The sequence below is a fragment of the Mus caroli genome, unplaced genomic scaffold (assembly GCF_900094665.2).
Source record: "Mus caroli unplaced genomic scaffold, CAROLI_EIJ_v1.1 scaffold_7951_1, whole genome shotgun sequence".
NCBI classification, from domain to species: domain Eukaryota; kingdom Metazoa; phylum Chordata; class Mammalia; order Rodentia; family Muridae; genus Mus; species Mus caroli.
In genome coordinates, this window is record NW_018388723.1 from 17,719 (window position 1) to 35,185 (window position 17,467).

General features: G+C 39.0%; 1 protein-coding gene across 1 annotated transcript in view; it reads right to left on the reverse strand.

Annotated features, from left to right (window-relative positions):
* Ccdc7 (coiled-coil domain containing 7) overlaps nucleotides 1–17,467 on the reverse strand; it is a gene marked incomplete at its 5' end in the record, with an annotated part of 75,538 nt that overhangs the window by 15,490 nt on the left and 42,581 nt on the right. Inside the window, 2 exons of the mRNA XM_021154298.1 lie at nucleotides 1,394–1,448; nucleotides 7,797–7,876. Coding sequence (XP_021009957.1) covers nucleotides 1,394–1,448; nucleotides 7,797–7,876 — 135 coding nt within the window. The remainder of the gene's footprint in view (nucleotides 1–1,393; nucleotides 1,449–7,796; nucleotides 7,877–17,467) is intronic.

Genomic DNA, 17,467 nt, shown 5'->3' on the forward strand with positions numbered 1-17,467 from the left:
TCATCCTGAGTGAGGTAACCTAATCACAAAAGAACACACATGATATGCATTCACTGATAAGTGGATATTAGCCCAGAAGCTCGGAATACCCAGGATACAATTCGCAAATCACATGAAACTCAAGAAGAAGGAAGACCAAAGTGTGGCTACTTCGGTACTTCTTAGAAGGGGGAATAAAATACCCATGGAAGGAGTTACAGAGACAACTTGTGGAGCAGAGAATGAAGGAATGACCATCCAGAGACTGTCCCACCTGGGGATCTATCCCATATACTATCACCAAACCCAGACACTATTGTGGATGCCAACAAGTGCTTGCTGACAGAAGCTTGATATAGCTGTCTCCTGAGAGGCATTACAAGTGCCTGACAAATACAGAGGTGGATGCTCGCAGCCAACCACTGGACTGAGCACAGGGTCCCCAATGGAGGAGCTAGAGCAAGGACCCAAGGAGCTGAAGGGGTTTGCAGCTCCATAGGAGGAAAAACAATATGAACTAACCTGTAACCCTAGAGCTCCCAGGGAGTAAACTATCAACCTAAGAGTACACATGGTGGGACTCATGGCTCTAGCTGCATATTTAGCAGAGGATGGCCTTGTCAGTGAGAGGAGAGGCCCTTGGTCTTGTGAAGACTCTATGCTCCAGTATAGGGGAATGCCAGGGCCAGGAAGCAGGAGTGGGTGGGTGGGTGAGCAGGGGGAAGGGGAATAGGATGGGGGTTCTCAGAGTGGAAACAAGGAAAGAGGATATCATTTGAAATGTAAATAAAGAAAATATCTAATAAAAAAGGAAAGAAGTGTAAAAAACATCTTTAAAGTGTAAAACACTTGTAAATTTTCTTTAATAAAGCAATTATTTTAAGAAAAGATTTGGGGCTGGTGAGATGGCTCAACGGGTAAAAGCACCGACTACTCTTCTGAAGGTCATGAGTTCAAATCCCAGCAACCACATGGTGGCTCACAACCACCCGTAACAAGATCTGACGCCCTCTTCTGGTGTGTCTGAAGACAGTCACAGTGTATTTACATATAATAAATAAATAAATCTTAAAAAAAGGAAAAGATTTGAAAACTATATTATTCTTATTGAAATATGAGAGGAAACACCATCTACTAAAACAAAACTAAGTAACAATGAAGAAATGAAACAAACCTCTAATCACCAGTCACGGATCTCAGTAGGACCTGGAAACTGGAAAAGAGATGCATGGCAAAAAGCCATATATATATTTAGGCTTCTAATGGGATTCAGCCACCTCAGAGGACAGCAGAGTTCCAAAAGGGCAGATGACCAATCAAAATGGAGCACTTATGATTCAAATCAGAAGGGGCATACGAAGGATAATTTTTAATGAATTATTACAGATTTAGACACAGAGAAGATATATCTTACTTGGATTTGATGCAGTTCTTCAAATGATTTAAATTCTCTGTTTGGAGATATATTCCTGTAATTAAAAATATTTTTTTTAAAAAAACATGAAATTTGAAAACACATCGGTGCTTTGCTTTCCCAAAAACTCCAGACCATTTAAAATCTTAAAAGAAATTGATACCTTTAAAAAATCACATGCGTGCGAGCACACACTCACACCCACACCCACATACCCACACCCACACACAGACACACACAGACACACACACACACAGAGATATAGAGAAGGAGAGAGGAGAGAGAGAGAGAGCTCATGACATAGTTTATGCTTGAAGGTCAGAAGACAACCTTTTTTTTTTTTTTTTTTTAAAGGAAAGTAACAGTATCCTTTCTTTATTTTTCTTTTTTACACTCCATAATCTATTCCACGCACCTCCTCCACCACTCTCCGACTGCTCCATATTCCATACCTCTTCCCTACCCCCTGTCTCCACCTGGATGCCCCCACCGCCTACTTGACCTCTAACCTCCCTGGGGCCTCCAGTCTCTTGAAGATTAGGTACATCATCTTTGAATGAACACAGACACGGAAGTCCTCTACTGTATGTGTGTTGGGGGCCTCAAATCAGCTGGTGGATGCTGCCTGTTTGGTGGCCCAGTGTTTGAGAGATCTCAGGGGTCCAGAATAATTGAGACTGCTGGTCCTCCTACAGGATTGTCCTTCTCCTTAGCTTCTTTCAGCCTTCCTAAATCAACAACAGGAGTCAGCTGCTTCTATCCATTGGTTGGGTGCAAATATATGCATCTGACTTCTTTTAGCTGATTGTTGGGTCTTTCAGAAGGCAGTCATGATAGGTCCCTTTTTGTGAGCACTCCATAGCCTCAGTAATAGTGTCAGGTTTTGGGACCTCCCCTTGAGCTGGATCCTACTTTGGGCCTGTTGCTGGACCTTCTTTTCCTCAGGCTCTTCTCCATTTTCATTCCTTTTATTCTTTCAGACAGGAACAATTATGGGTCAGAGATGTGACTGTGGGATGGAATACCATCTCTCACTTGATGCCCTGTCTTCCTGCTGGAGGTGGCTCTATACCTTCCCTCTCCTGACTCTTGGGCATTTCATCCAAGGTCCCTCCCTTTGATTCCTGAGAGTCTTTTATCTCCCAGGTCTCTGGTGCATTCTGGAGGATCCCCCCAACCTCCTATTTCCTGAGGTTGCCTGTTTCCATTCTTTCTGCTGACCCTCAGGGCTTCAGTCCTTTTCCCTCACCCAATACCAGATCAGGTTCCCCTCTACCCCCCACTACCCTGCGGCATCCACTTTCCCTCCCAGGTCCCTCCCTCCCTCTCCACTTGTGATTGCTTTCTTCTCTCTCACAAGTGGGACTGAGGTGTCCTCACTTGGCCACTTCATCTTGTTGATCTTTTTGAGTTCTGTGGACTGTATCTTGGGTACTCTGTAATTTTTTTTTGGCTCATATTCATTTATTAGTGAATAATGCCATGCATGCCCTTTTGGGTCTGAGTTACCTCACTCAGCATGATATTTTCTAGTTCCATCCATTTGCCTGCAAAACTCAGGATGTTCTTGTTCTTAATAGCTGAGTAGTATTGCATTGTATAAATGAGCCACATTTTCCATATTCATTCATCTGTTGTGGGACATCTAGGTTGTTTCCATCTTCTGGCTATCACAAATAAGGCTGCTATGAACATAGTAGAACATGTGACCCTGTGACATGTTGGGGCATCTTTTGGGTATATTCCCAAGAGTGGAATAGCTGGGTCTTCAGCTAGATCTATTTCAAATTTTCTGAGGAACCTCCAGATTGATTTCCAGAGTGGTTGTACCAAGTGTGCAATCCCACCAGCAATGGAGGAATGTTCCTCTTTCTGCACATCCTTTCCAACATATGTAGTCACATGAGATTTTAAGCTTAGCTGTTCTGATTGGTGTAAAGTGGAATCTCAGGGTCATTTTAATTTGCATTTCTCTGATCTCTAAGGACTTTGAACATTTCTGTAGTTGCTTCTCAGCCATTTGATATTCTTTAGTTGTGAATTCTTGATTTAGTTCTATACCCCATTTTTTGATTGGGTTGTTTGGGTTTTTTTTTTCTTGGTGATTAATTTCTTGAGTTCTTTATATATTTTGGATATTAGCCCTCTATTGGATGTGGGGTTAGTGAACATTTTTTCCCAATCTGTATGTTGCCGATTTGTCTTATTGACTATGCCCTTTACCATGCAGAAGCTTTCCAGTTTCATGAGGTCCCACTTATCAATTCTAAAGAGTCATTTTTTTCTGCATTTGCCTTGTGTTTGAACCATTGTCTCTTGTTTCTTCTATTGTACTGCGTACATGACATATTCCTGTCTCCTATCTCTCCATATGATTGATAGAATTATAGACACTGCATCTGTCTTTTATGTGGTATCCAGGGGTCAAATTCAGATTGTCAGGGTTATGCAGCAAGCACTTTTACCTGCTAAGCCAACTCCTCAGCTTTTCACACATTAAGTACTACTACTGTTGTTGCTACTGCTGCTATTATTATCACTTATTACATTACATACATACTATTTAAAATAGTCATTAGCTCCCTATGGCCTAAGTGACCAACAAATGATTAACTTTTCTCAAGCCAAGTTTTCAATGCTATGATTAAAATGTAAAATGAGTGACATGTTTCTTCTTCAAAGAGCAAATTTCTTATCTAATAAAATTCTTTCCAGAAACTAAAGCTCTCTATAAACATTGAATTCATAGGCTCATTTCATAGCTTTATTTTAAATAAGGCATACCAAGCAAATTTGAGTTACAATGATCAATTTATACTTATATTCATGTATTAAAGCCACTTCACAGTAATTTATTCACGTAATGGATAATTGTTTTTATAAAACTAAACATATTTAAAGCCTGAAGTAGGAAAAAGAATAAATTCTGGAGAACTGACTTAGGGAGTCTACAAGCTTAGAGCATTAGCTGGTGAGGAAGAGTCAACACAAGCCTTTTCTGGCTACATTTCTTTTAAGATCTCAATCTGAGTTTTTAAAATTAAATTATTATATTTATTTACACTCCAAAAGTTGGAGGACCTTCCTGGTCCTCACTCCACAAGTTCTTCACCCCATCCCCTCCTCACTCCTCACCCCCACCCCCACCCACAACTCTGAGAGGGTGTGCCCCCACCCATTCACCCACTCATACCTCACCCCCATCAGCATTCCTCTTCCCTGAGGAATAAGGTTTTCACAGGACTGGCCAATCCTTTCTCACTGAGGCCATATAAGACAGTACCCCGGACCATGAACCAGCTTAATCTTTAGGAGCTCTGATGGGCCTGGGTTAGTTGACACTATTTTTCTTCCTATAGGGTTGCAATCCCCTTCAGCTCCTTCTGTCCCTTCTTTCATATGGGTCCCTGACCTCAATTCAATAGTTGGCTCAGTCCAGGCTCCTGTCTGCATGCACAATGTGGCCTTAGTAATAGTGTCAGGATTTGGTGTTCATGCATGGGATGGATCCCAAGTTGGACCAGATTCTGCTCCATTTTTGTCCCTGCATTTCCTTTAGACAGAACAATTCTGTGTTAAAAATGTTGAAGATGGGTGGGTGGCACCTTGACTCAAAAGGGGCCATGTCTATCTATCAGAGGTGGTCTCTTCTGATTCCATCTCCCCATTGTTGGGCATTTCAGCTAATGTCATCCCCATTGAGTCCTAATAACCTCTCACAATCCAGGTCTCTGGGACTTTCTAGAGGTTCTCCATGTCCCCTATCCCCTACTACTGCATATTTCAATTCATTTTCTTGGCCATCTGGATGTCCCTCCTGTCTCTCTCTCCACCTGATCCTGTCCCACCTTTTCCTTCCACTCCCCCCCCCCCAGGTTCCTCCCTCCCTCTGCTTCCCATGATTATTTTGTTCCCCATCTAAGTGGGTTTCAGATATCCACACTTAGGCCTTCCTTCTTAAGCTTCCTAAGATCTGTGAGTTGTATCATGGATATTCTGAACTTTTGGCTAATATTCACTTATCAGTGAGTACACACCATGCATTGTCCTTTTGGATCTGGGTTTCCTACTCAGGACGATTTTTTTCTAGTTTCATCCATTTGCCTGCAAAATTCGTGATGTTCTCATTTTTAATTGTTGAATAGCGTTCCCTTGTGCAAATGAACCACATTTTCTTTATTCATTATTCGGTTGAGGGACATCTGTGTTATTTCCAGCTTCTGGCTATTACAAATAAGGTTGTTATAAACATAGTGTCATTGTGGTATGGTGGATCATCTTTTGGGTATATTTCCAGGAGTGGAATGGCTGGGTCTTCAGGTAGAGATATTTCCAGTTTTCTAAGGAACTGCCAGATTGATTTCCAGAGTGGTTGTACCAGTTTGCAATCCCACCAGCAATAGAGAATTATTCCTCTTTCTCCATTTCCTTGCCCAGCCGTTACTGATGCTTCAGATTTTAGTCTTTGCCATTCTGGTTGGTGTAAGATTGGTCTCAGGGTTATTTTGATTTGCATTTCCTTGATGATTAAGGAAGATAATTTCTTTAGTGTTTCTCAGACATTCAAGATTCCTCTGTTTAGAATTCTCTGTTTAGCTCTATACCCCATTTTTGAATTGGGTTATTTGGTTTTTGTGTCTACCTTCTTGTGTTTTTTCTATATTTTGTATATTAGCCCTCAATTGAATGTAGGGTTAGGAAAGAGCTTTTATCAATCTCTAGTTTGCTGTTTTGTCCTCTTGACAGTGTCCTTTATCTAATGGAAGCTTTTCAGATTCATGAGGTTCCATTTGTCAATTGTTGATCTTAGAGCCTGAGTGGTCTATTCAGGAAATCTTTCCCTGTGCCAATGTGATCAAGGCTATCTGGTTTTATGTGGAGGTCCTTAATCCACTTGGACTTGAGCTTTGTACAAGGAGATAAATATGAATCAATTTGCATTCTTCTACATACAGACTGTCAGTTAGAGCAGCACCATTTGTTGAAGATGTTTTCTTTTTTCCATTGTACAATTTTGGCTTCTTTGTCAAAGATCATGTGTGCATAGGTGTATAGGTTTATTTCTGGGTCTTCAATTCTATTCCATTGATTATTAACCTGTCTGACTACATATCAATACCATTCAGTTTTTTCCTTATCATTATTGCTCTGTAGTACAGTTTGAGGTTAGGGACAGTGATTCCCCCAGAAGTTCTTTTATTGTTGAGAATTGTTTTTGTTATCCTGGGTTTTTGGTTTTTCTATATGAAGTTGAGAATTGCTCTTTCCATGTCTGTGAAGAATTGTGTTGGAATTTTGATGGGGATTGCATTGAATTTGTAGAGTGCTTTTGGTAGGATGGCCATTTTTTGAGCCTATTAGCATGTATGTTTCTTTAAAATGAAATACAATGAAAAAACAATAACAACCAGTAATTGAAAATCCTATACCTAAAGCAGAGAAATGTTTGGAAATAATGCGTCCAATACATATTCTTGAATGAAACTGAATATGATAATAAATGGTTTAGAGATTAAAAAAAACATAATTTTTGGTTTAGTTCTCATATTTATCAATGCTGTAAATTCTTTTTTAAAACTTTTCCCAATTTTTTATTAGGTATTTTCTTCATTTACATTTCAAATGCTATCCTGAAAGTTCCCTATACCCTCCTCCCACCCTGCTCCCCTACCCACCCACTCCCGCTTCTTGGCTCTGGTGTTCCCCTGTACTGGGGCATATAAAGTTTTAGAATGGCCAGTTTTACTATGCTAATCCTACCAATCCATGAGCATGGGAGAACTTTACATCTTCTGAGGTCTTCTTTGATTTATTTCTTTAGAGACTTGAAGTTCTTGTCATACAGATCTTTCACTTGTTTGGTTAGAGTTACACCAAGATATTTCATATTATTTGTGACTCTGTGAAGGGTGTTGTTTCCCTATTTATCATTTGTATAAAGGAAGGCTTCTGATTTGTTTGGGTTAATTTTTATATCTAGCCACTTTGCAGAAGTTGTTTATCAACTGTAGAAGTTCTTCAAAGAAGAAAAGTGTTCAGGAAAGAAAAATGACAAGTATACTTTCAAAATCTCAGTCATTTTATATTGTAATCATAGCATTGAAAAGTTGGCTTGAGAAAAGTTATTCATTTGTTTATCACTTAAGATACAGGGATTTAATGATTATTTTAAGTAGTATGTATATAATATAATAAGTAATACTAGTAGAAAGAACCCCTTACCTCTCGCAGTTCACTCACTACCTCTAATCCTGTAACAATTCCTTATTTTTTCCATTTTTTACTTTTCTCAATTTAAAACTGCATATTTGTTAATTTCATTAAAAAGCCTTGTGACTTAGGTACTTTTTTTTTTTTTTTTACAACTTTGGGAAAGAAAAGATCACATATCTTCATGCTTTACCTTTCTGAATCTTTATCTTTTTTCTTTTCTGATTTTCCGGATTTCTTAGTTCGCTCTTCTTTGGTTGCAGACTTTACTCTCTACAATTTTGAACATGTCAAAATAAGGATAGCATAAGTTATAAGAGGTTCATGTTAATATATGCTGCTCAGATTTCCCCTTTACCCTAGGAGTTACTCTACTGTTTCAGGGTATCTGAATTAAAACAAAGCAAAATTAATGATATACCTAAGCTGATTCTATTTGTTCTTAAAAGGGGTGGGGGTACTTGCACATGCACATGTGTAAAGCTCAGAGGTCTTCCTCTATTACTTTCTATCTTACCTTTAGAAGCAGACTCTCTCATTTAACATGGAGCTCACCATTTTGGGTAGACTGGCTGGCTAAGAAGTTCTTGGGATCTGGCTATCTCTATTCCCCAGTGCTGGGGTTATGGATGCACCCAGTTTATTTACGTGGTTTCTGGTGATGTGTGTTCAGCTTCTGCAGTGAGCACTTTACTAAAGATCTTTCTTTATCCTCTGTATACATACATTTTGAGTAATTTCACAGACTGAAATAATTAATTTTCTCTGATTTTTCTTTCAGTTTTGCTGTGGTGTGGTCTATGGCTCCTGAAAGTCACTTGATTGTGCCATACATGCAGTAGAGCCAGGGGGACATGCAGAAATTCATTAGGATGACATTACACAAAAATACCATCAGTGATATATTTAAAAACTAAGGTGTATGAGTCTGAATACACAAGTAAAAAAAAAAAAACCTCATATGTTGAGGTTGAACCTGAAATAAAAACTGCTTCATCTGAAACTGTAAAGAAAATTGAAACACCAGATATGTCTTGTGTGAGACTATGTATGTTGAGAATCATTGAGATGGCTGTAATGTTGTGAATAGTTATGGCCCCCATATACTCATATGTTTGAATGCTTGGCCCATAGGAATTGGCACTATTAGGAGGTGTGGCCTTGTTGGAGTAGATGTGGCCTTGTTGGGGAAAATGTGTTGCTGTGAGGGTGGGTTTTTGAAGCCTCTTAAGATTAAATTATGCCCAGTATGACACATAGTTTTCTTTTGCTGCCTGCAGATTCAGATGTAGAACTCTCAGCTCCTTCTCCAGTGCAATGTTGGCCTGCAATGTGCTGCCATGCTTCCTACCATGACGATAATGGGCTAAACCTCTGAAACTGTAAATTAAAATGTTTTCCTTTAAGGAGTTGCTGTGGTTCTGGTGTCTCTTCATAGCAATAAAACCTTAACTAAGACACTGGCCAAACTACCTGCAACTTGTGTTTGTTTCAATGTAGTGACACAGAGAAGTAAAGTTCAAATTACACTCAAATTAGTGTTAGCATTAGAGCTGTCCATGGATAGCCAGAAACTGAACCAGCCAGCATCTGAACCCAGCGAACTTGACAAGATCCTCTTGCATCCGTTGCCATGGCACCCATTGTACAATCCCTGTGCATGCATTATCTGTGTTACCTGCTTCACCTGTGTCAGTTACCTGGGTCACTTGTGTTACCTACATCAGCACCAGATAAAAGACATTGACCCCAACCCATAGCTCTCTCTTTCTTAGTCACTTCTTCCCCTCAACCTCCAACCCCTTCAGAGGAACCTCTGTCAATAAAAGCCTCTCATGTGAGATCTGTGCCAGCTAGGTGTGATCTGTCCAAGAATATGCCACCTCCATCTAACAGTTGGAACAAATTTGTGTCTAAACCATTATTATATCATAACTGAACACATGTTTTAAAACCTTTCTGCAAAAGGTTCTAAATGATCTAGACTGGATATAAACTCATGATCCTCCTTACTCAGCAGGTATATATATCACCATGTCTGCACAAAATATTCTTGAATGACTCTGAAGAACCAGATTTATTTTTAAATGAATGTAGAGAAATAATTTGAACAGTTATTAAAATATAGATAATAAAGACAAAGGCAATATATGATTTTATATTTAAAAATCTCAATATGCAAAATGTACTGAAGTGGTAAACTTACCACAAATTAAACATAAGGTGAAATAATTCCTTGAAAATAAAAAGCTAGAGCCAGGTGGTAGTGGTGGTTCACATCTTTAATCCGAGCACTTGGGAGGCAGAGGCAGGCAAATCACTTTGAGTTCAAAGGCAGCCTGGTTTTCAGAGCAAGTCCCAAGACAGCTATGGCTACACAGAGAAAACTTGTTTAAAAACAAACAAACAAACAAACAAACAAACAAACAAAGAGAAACAGTGGTGCAGATCTATAAACCCAGCACTTAAGACATGAAAACAGGACAATCAGGGATTCATAATCATTCTCAACTAGTTTATAGCCAGGGTGAATACAGGAGACATTGTGTCAAAACAAGAACACCAACAATAAAAAATACAGAAATATGGAAACATAGTAATGAATTTTAACAAGAATTATTATATTCCCCAAATAACATACTGTGCTTTTGAAGATGTTTTCTATAAAACTCATACATAGAGTCTACTCATTTTGTAGACTAGTAAACACTTAATAATGGGAGGTTATTAAGAGAAAATAGTCTTTGCTTTCTCCTCCAGTATCAAAGAAATATCAAGTAACCAACAAAAGTGGTTTCAAGAGTATTCCATGAGACATAATGTTCCATGCATGATATCCCAACACTTGGAAGATTAAGGCAGGTGGGTTGAAGTAAGTTCTTGGCTAGCTCTCAGTTTAGTATAGAAAATATACCTCCAAAAAATCTAAAAGAAGAGTGTTTCAATGATACATATAATGATTTAACTGGCTCATAAAAATTTACTTTTATCTGACTCTTGCCTGTAGTTTGGATTTATAAAATGAGTAAAAATGGTAAGAAGAGAAAACAAATGGAAGCAGATTTTCCTTTTTCTTTTTTTTAATTGGATATTTTCTTTATTTACATTTCAAATTTTATCCCATTACTTGGATTCCCCTCCAAAATCCCCCTTCCTCTCTATGGAATTCCTCTCCCCCCCTCCCCGCCCCCCCACCTTCCCCCCCAGCCCTCACCCTCACCCCCACCACCGCACCAACCCAACCACTTCCACTTCCTGGCCATGGTATTCACCTACACTGGGACATAGAGCTTTCACAGGAACAACGGCCTCTCCTCCCAAAGATGTCCGACTAGGCCATCCTCTGCTACATAGGCAGCTGGAGCCAGGAATCCCACCCTGTGTACTCTTTGATTGGTGGTGTAGTCCCTCGGAGCACTGGGGGTACTGGGTAGTTCATGTTATTGTTCCTCCTATGGGGCTGCAAACCCATTCACTCACTGGGTACTTTCTCTAGCTCCTTCATTGGGGACCCTGTGCTCAGTCACATGGATGGCTGTGAGCATTCACTTCTGTATTTGTCAGGCATGGGCAGAGCCTCTCAGGAGGCAGCAATATTAGGCTCCTGTCAGCAAGCACTTGTTGGCATCCACAATAGTGTCTGGTTTTGGTGATTGTATATGGGATGGATCCCCAGGTAGGACAGTCTCTGGATGGTCATTCCTTCAGTTTCTGCTCCACAAGTTGCCTCTGTAACTCCTTCCATGGGTATTTTATTCCCCCTTCTAAGAAGTACCGAAGTAGCCACACTTTGGTCTTCCTTCTTCTTGAATTTCATGTGGTTTGCGAATTGTATCCTGGGTATTCCGAGCTTCTGGGCTAATATTCACTTAACAGTGACTGCATATCATGTATGTTCTTTTGTTATTGAGTTACCTCACTCAGGATTATATTTTCTAGTTCCACTCATTTGCCTAAGAATTTCATGAATTCATTGTTTTTAATAGCTGAGTAGTACTCCATTGTGTAAATGTACCACATTTTCTGTATCCATTCATCTGTTGAGGGACATCTGGGTTCTTTCCAACTTCCAGCTATTATAAATAAGGCTGCTATGAACATAGTGGAGCATGTGTCCTTACTACATGTTGGAGCATCTTCTGGGTATATGCCCAGGAGTGGTATTGCTGGGTCCTCAGGTACTAGTATGTCCAATTTTCTGAGGAACTGCCAGACTGATTTTCAGAGTGGTTGTACCAGCTTGCAATCCCACCAACAATGAAGGAGTATTCCTCTTTCTCCACATCCTTGCCAGCATCTGATGTCATCTGAGTATTTGCTCTTAGCCATTCTGACTGATGTGAGCTGAAACCTCAGGGTTGTTTTGATTTGCATTTCCCTGATGGCAAAGTATGTTGAACATGTCTTTAGGTGCTTCTCAGTCATTCAGTATTCCTCAGTTGAGAACTCTTTGTTTAGCTTTGTATCCCATTTTTAAAATAGGGTTATTTGGTTTTCTGGAGTCTAACTTCTTGAGTTCTTCATATATATTGGATATTAGCCCTCTATTGGATTTAGGATTGGTAAAGAACTTTTCCCAATTTGTTGGTTGCCTTTTTGTCTTATTGACAGTATCCTTTGCCTTACAGAAGCTTTGCAATTCTATGAGGTCCCATTTGTCTATTCTTGATCTTACAGCACAAGACATTGGTGTTCTGTTCAGGAACTTCCCCCCTGTGCCCATATGTTCAAGACTCTTCTCTAATTTCTTTTCTATTAGTTTCAGTGTCTCTGGTTTCATGTGCAGGTCCTTGATCCACTTGGACTTGAGCTTTGTACAAGGAGATAGGAATGGATCACTGTGCACTATTCTACATGCTCACTGCCAGTTGAGCCAGCACCATTTGTTGAAAATGCTGTTTTTTTATTCCACTGAATGGTTTTAGCTCCTTTGTCATAGATCAAGTGACCATATATATGTGGGTTCATTTCTGGGTCTTCAATTCTATTACTCTACCTGACTGTCACTGTACCAATACAATACACGTTTTATCACAGTTGCTTTGTAGTACAGCTTGAGGTCAAGGATGGTGATTCCAACAGACGTTCTTTTATTGTTCAGAATAGTTTTTGCTATCCTCAGTCTTTTGTTATTCCAGATGAATTTGGAAATTGCTCTTTCTAACTTATGAAGAATTGAGTTGGAATTTTGATGGGGATTGCATTGAATCTGTAGATTGCTTTCAACAAGATGGCCATTTTTACTATATTAACCCTGCCAGTCCATGAACATTGGAGATATTTCTATCTTCTATCTCAGAAGTTCACTTTCTTCAGAAACTTTAAGTTCTTGTCATACAGATCTTTTACTTGCTTGTTTAGAGTCACATCAAGGTATTTTATATTGTTTGTGACTATTGTGAAGGGTGTTGTTTCCCTAATTTCGTTCTCAGTCTGTTTATCCTTTTTTGTAGAGGAAGGCCACTGATTTGTTTGAGTTAATTTTATATCCAGCTTCTTCACTGAAGCTGTTTATCAGGTTTAGGAGTTCTCTGGTAGAATTTTTAGGATCACTTATGTATACTATCATATCATATGCAAATAGTGATATTTTGACTTCTACCTTTCCAATTCATATCCCTTTGATCTCCTTTTGTTGTCTAATTGCTCTGGCTAGAACTTCAAGTACTATATTGAACAGGTAGGAAGAGAGTGGGCAACCTTGTCTAGTTCCTGATTTTAGTGGGATTGCTTCAAGTTTCTCTCCATTTAGTTTGATTTTGGCTACTGGTTAGCTGTATATTGCTTTTACTATGTTTAGGTATAGGCCTTGAATTCTTTATCTTTTATCAGGGATGGGTGTTAGATTTTGTCAAATGCTTTCTCAGCATCTAATGAGATGATCATATGCTTTTTTTTTGTTTGAGATTGTTTATATTTTGGATTACATTGATGAATTTCCATATATTGAACCATCTCTGTATCCCAGGAATGAAGTCGGCTTGATCATGATGGATGATCATTCTAATGTGTTCTTGGATTTGGTTTGTGAGAATTTTATTGAGTATTTTTGCATTGATATTCATAAGGGAATTTTGTCTGAACTTCTCTTTCTTTGTTGGGTCTTTGTGTGGTTTAGGTATCAGAGTAATTGTGGTTTCATAGAATGAATTTGGTAGAATACCTTCTGTTTCTATTTTGTGGAATAGTTTGAGGAATATTGGTATTAGATATTCTTTGAAGGTCTGATAGAACTGTGCACTAAACCCATCTTGTTCTGGTCTTTTCTTGGTTGGGAGACTATTAATGGCTGTTTCTATTTCTTTAGGGGTTATGGGACTGTTTAGATCATTAATCTGATCTTGATTTAACTTTGGGACCTGGTATCTGTCTAGAAAATTGTCCACTTCATCCAGGTTTTCCAGTTTTGTCGAGTAAAGGCTTTTGTCGTAGAATCTGATGATTTTTTTTTATTTCCTTGGTTTCTGTTGTTATGACTCCCTTTTCATTTTTGATTTTGTTAATTAGGGTAGTGTCTCTGTGCACTCTAGTTCGTCTGGCTAAAGGTTTATCTATTTTGTTGATTTTCTCGAAATCCAGTTCTTGGTTTGGTTGATTCTTTGTAAAGTTCTTTTTGTTTCCAGTTGGTTGATTTCAGTCCTGACTTTGATTACTTCTTGCCGTCTACTCCTCTTGGACGAATTTGCTTATTTTTGTTCTAGAGCTTTCAGATGTGCTGTCAAGCTACTAGTGTATACTCTCTCCCATTTCTTTTTGGAGGCACTCAGAGCTATGGGTTTTCCTCTTAGGAATGCTTTCAATGTGTCCCATAAGTTTGTGTATGTTGTGGCCTCATTTTCATTAAACTCTAAAAAGTCTTTAATTTCTTTCTTCATTTCTTCCTTGACCAAGTTATCATTGAGTAGAGTGTTGTTCAGCTTTCCTATGTATGTAGGCTTTCTATTATTTATGTTGTTATTGAGGATCAGCCTTATCCCCTGGTGATCTGATAGTATGCATGGGATAATTTCAATATTTTTGTATCTGTTGAGGCCTGTTTTGTGACCTGGTCAATTATGGAGAAGATACCATGAGGTGCTGAGAACAAGGTATATCATTTATTTTTCAGGATAAAATGTTCTGTAGATATCTGTTAAATCTATTTATTTCATAACTTCTGTTAACTTCACTCTCTGTTTAGTTTGTGTTTCCATGACCTGTCCATTGATGAGAGTGGGGAGTTGAAGTCTCCCAGTATTATTGTGTGCAGTGCAATGTGTGCTTTGAGCTTTACTAGGTTTCTTTTATGAATTTGGATGCCCTTGTGTTTGGAGCATAGTTGTTCAAAATAGAGAGTTCATCTTGGTAGATTTTACCTTTGATGAGTATGAAGTTGCCTTTCTTATCTTTTTTGATAACTTTAGTTTGAAAGTCAATTTTATTTGATAGTAGAATGGCCATTCCAGCTTGTTTCTTGGGACAGTTTGCTTGGCAAATAGTTTTCCAGCCTTTTACTTGAGGTAGTGTCTGTCTTTGCCCCTGAGGTGGGTTTCTTGTATGCAGCAAAATATTGGGTCCTGTTTACATAGCCAGTGTGTTAGTCTATGTCTTTTTATTGGGGAATTTAGTCCACTAATATTGAGATATTAAGGAAAAGTGATTGTTGTTTCCTGTTATTTTTGTTAGTGTTAGGATTCTGTTCACATAGCTATCTGCTTTTAGGTTTGTTGAAAGATTACTTTCTTGCTTTATCTAGTGTGTAGTTTCCCTCCTTGTGTTGATGTTTTCCATCAATTATTCCTTGAAGGGATGGATCTCTTGAAAGTTATTGTGTAAATTTGGTTTTGTCATGGAATACCTTGGTTTCCCTATCTATGGTAATTGAGAGTTTTGCTGGGTATAGTAGCCTGGGCTAGCATTTGTGTTTTCTTAGGGTCTGCATGACATCTCTTCAGGATCTTCTGGCTTTCATATTCTCTGGTGAGAAGTCTGGTGTAATTCTGATAGGTCTGCCTTTATATGTTACTTGACCTTTTCCCCTTACTGCTTTTAATATTCTTTCTTTGTTTTGTTCATTTAGTGTTTTGATAATTATGTGACAGGAGGAATTTCTTTTCTGGTTCAGTCTATTTGGAGTTCTATAGGCTTCTTGTATGTTCATGGGCATCTCTTTCTTTAGATTTGGGAAGTTTTCTTCTATAATTTTGTTGAAGATATTTACTGGACCTTCAAATTGGAAATCTCCACTCTCTTCTATACCTATCATCCTTAATTTTGGTCTTCTCATTGTGTCCTGTATTTACTGGATGTTTTGAGTTAGGATCTTTTTGCATTTTGCATTTTCTTTGATTTTTGTCTCCATGTTTTCTATGGTATATTCTGCGCCTGAGATTCTCTCTTCTATCTCCTGTATTCTGTTGGTGATGCTTGCATCTATGTCTCCTGACTTCTTTCGTAGGTTTTCTATAATCAGAGTTGTCTCTCTTTGTGATTTCTTTTTTAAAATTGTTTTTACTTCCACTTTTAGATCCTGGGTGGTTTTGTTTAGTTCCTACATCTATTTGGTTGTGTTTTCCTGTAATTCTTTAAGGAATTTTTGTGTTTCCTTTTAAGGGCTTCTACCTGTTTCCCTGTGTTCTCCTGTATTTCTTTAAGGGATTTATTTATGTCCTTTTTAAAGTCCTCCATCAGTGTTATCAGCAGTGACTTTAGATCCATGTCTTGCTTTTCTGGTGTGATGGTGTATCTAGGACTTGCTGGTGGGAGAATTGGGTTCTGATGATGCCATGTAACCTTGGTTACTGTTGCTTCTGTTCTTGCACTTGCTTCTCACCATCTGATTATCTCAAGTGTTCCCTGCCCTTGCTATATCTGATTGGAGCCTGTCTTTCCTGTAATCCAGGTTGAGTCACAATTCCTCAGAGTTCAGCTTTCTCTTTGACCCTGTCATTCTGGGATCCTCTGAACCTGAGATCCTTGGAGTGTCCCAGCTCCTGGGATTCAACTTGTCTCTGAGCCCCTGAGATCCTGGTATGACCTGGTCTCCCAAGATCCTGAGCATGTTAGAGTGCCTGGGAATGGTACCTCCTATGGGAGCTGTGGGTCTGTCTGCTGAGTTTGTGTTCAGTGTAGACTGGCACTGCCCAGGAGGAACCGCAGATTTTCCTATATCATTGGTACTGCACTTATTTCTACTCACACTAGTTGGTATAGTTAACTAATTATAATTATAGTTGGTATAATTAACTAGTTATAAAGAACATAAAATGCATTTAAAATACTTGGGGTTTGTGGATTTAGTGTAGTGGTAGTTTTTGCCTAACAACTACAAGGCTTTGGGTCCAGTTTTCAGATTCAGGGGTTGGAGGGGAGACAAAAAGTTTGACTCTCTCATTCAGTAACAAATTTACAAAGTTAAATATTTGCCATGTATCTGTCTTTCATGAAATTGAGAAGATATCAGAAGAGGAAAAGATCTTTCATGCTCATTAAATGGTAGGATTAATATAGTGATAATGGCCATCCTACCAAAAGCCATTTACAGATTCAATGCAATCCCCATCAAAATTTCAACACAATTATTTGTGACCTTAAAAGGACAATACTCGGCTCTCTGCTCCTCCCTGTTTTCAGAGACAGCCGCATCTTCTTGTGCAGTGCCAGCCTCGTCCGGTAGACAAAATGGTGAAGGTCGGTGTGAACGGATTTGGCCGTATTGGGCGCCTGGTCACCAGGGCTGCCTTCTGCTCTCCACATGGCAAAGTGGAGATTGTTGCCATCAACGACCCCTTCATTGACCTCAACTACATGGTCTACATGTTCCAGTATGACTCCACCCACGGCAAATTCAACGGCACAGTCAAGGCCGAGAATGGGAAGCTTGTC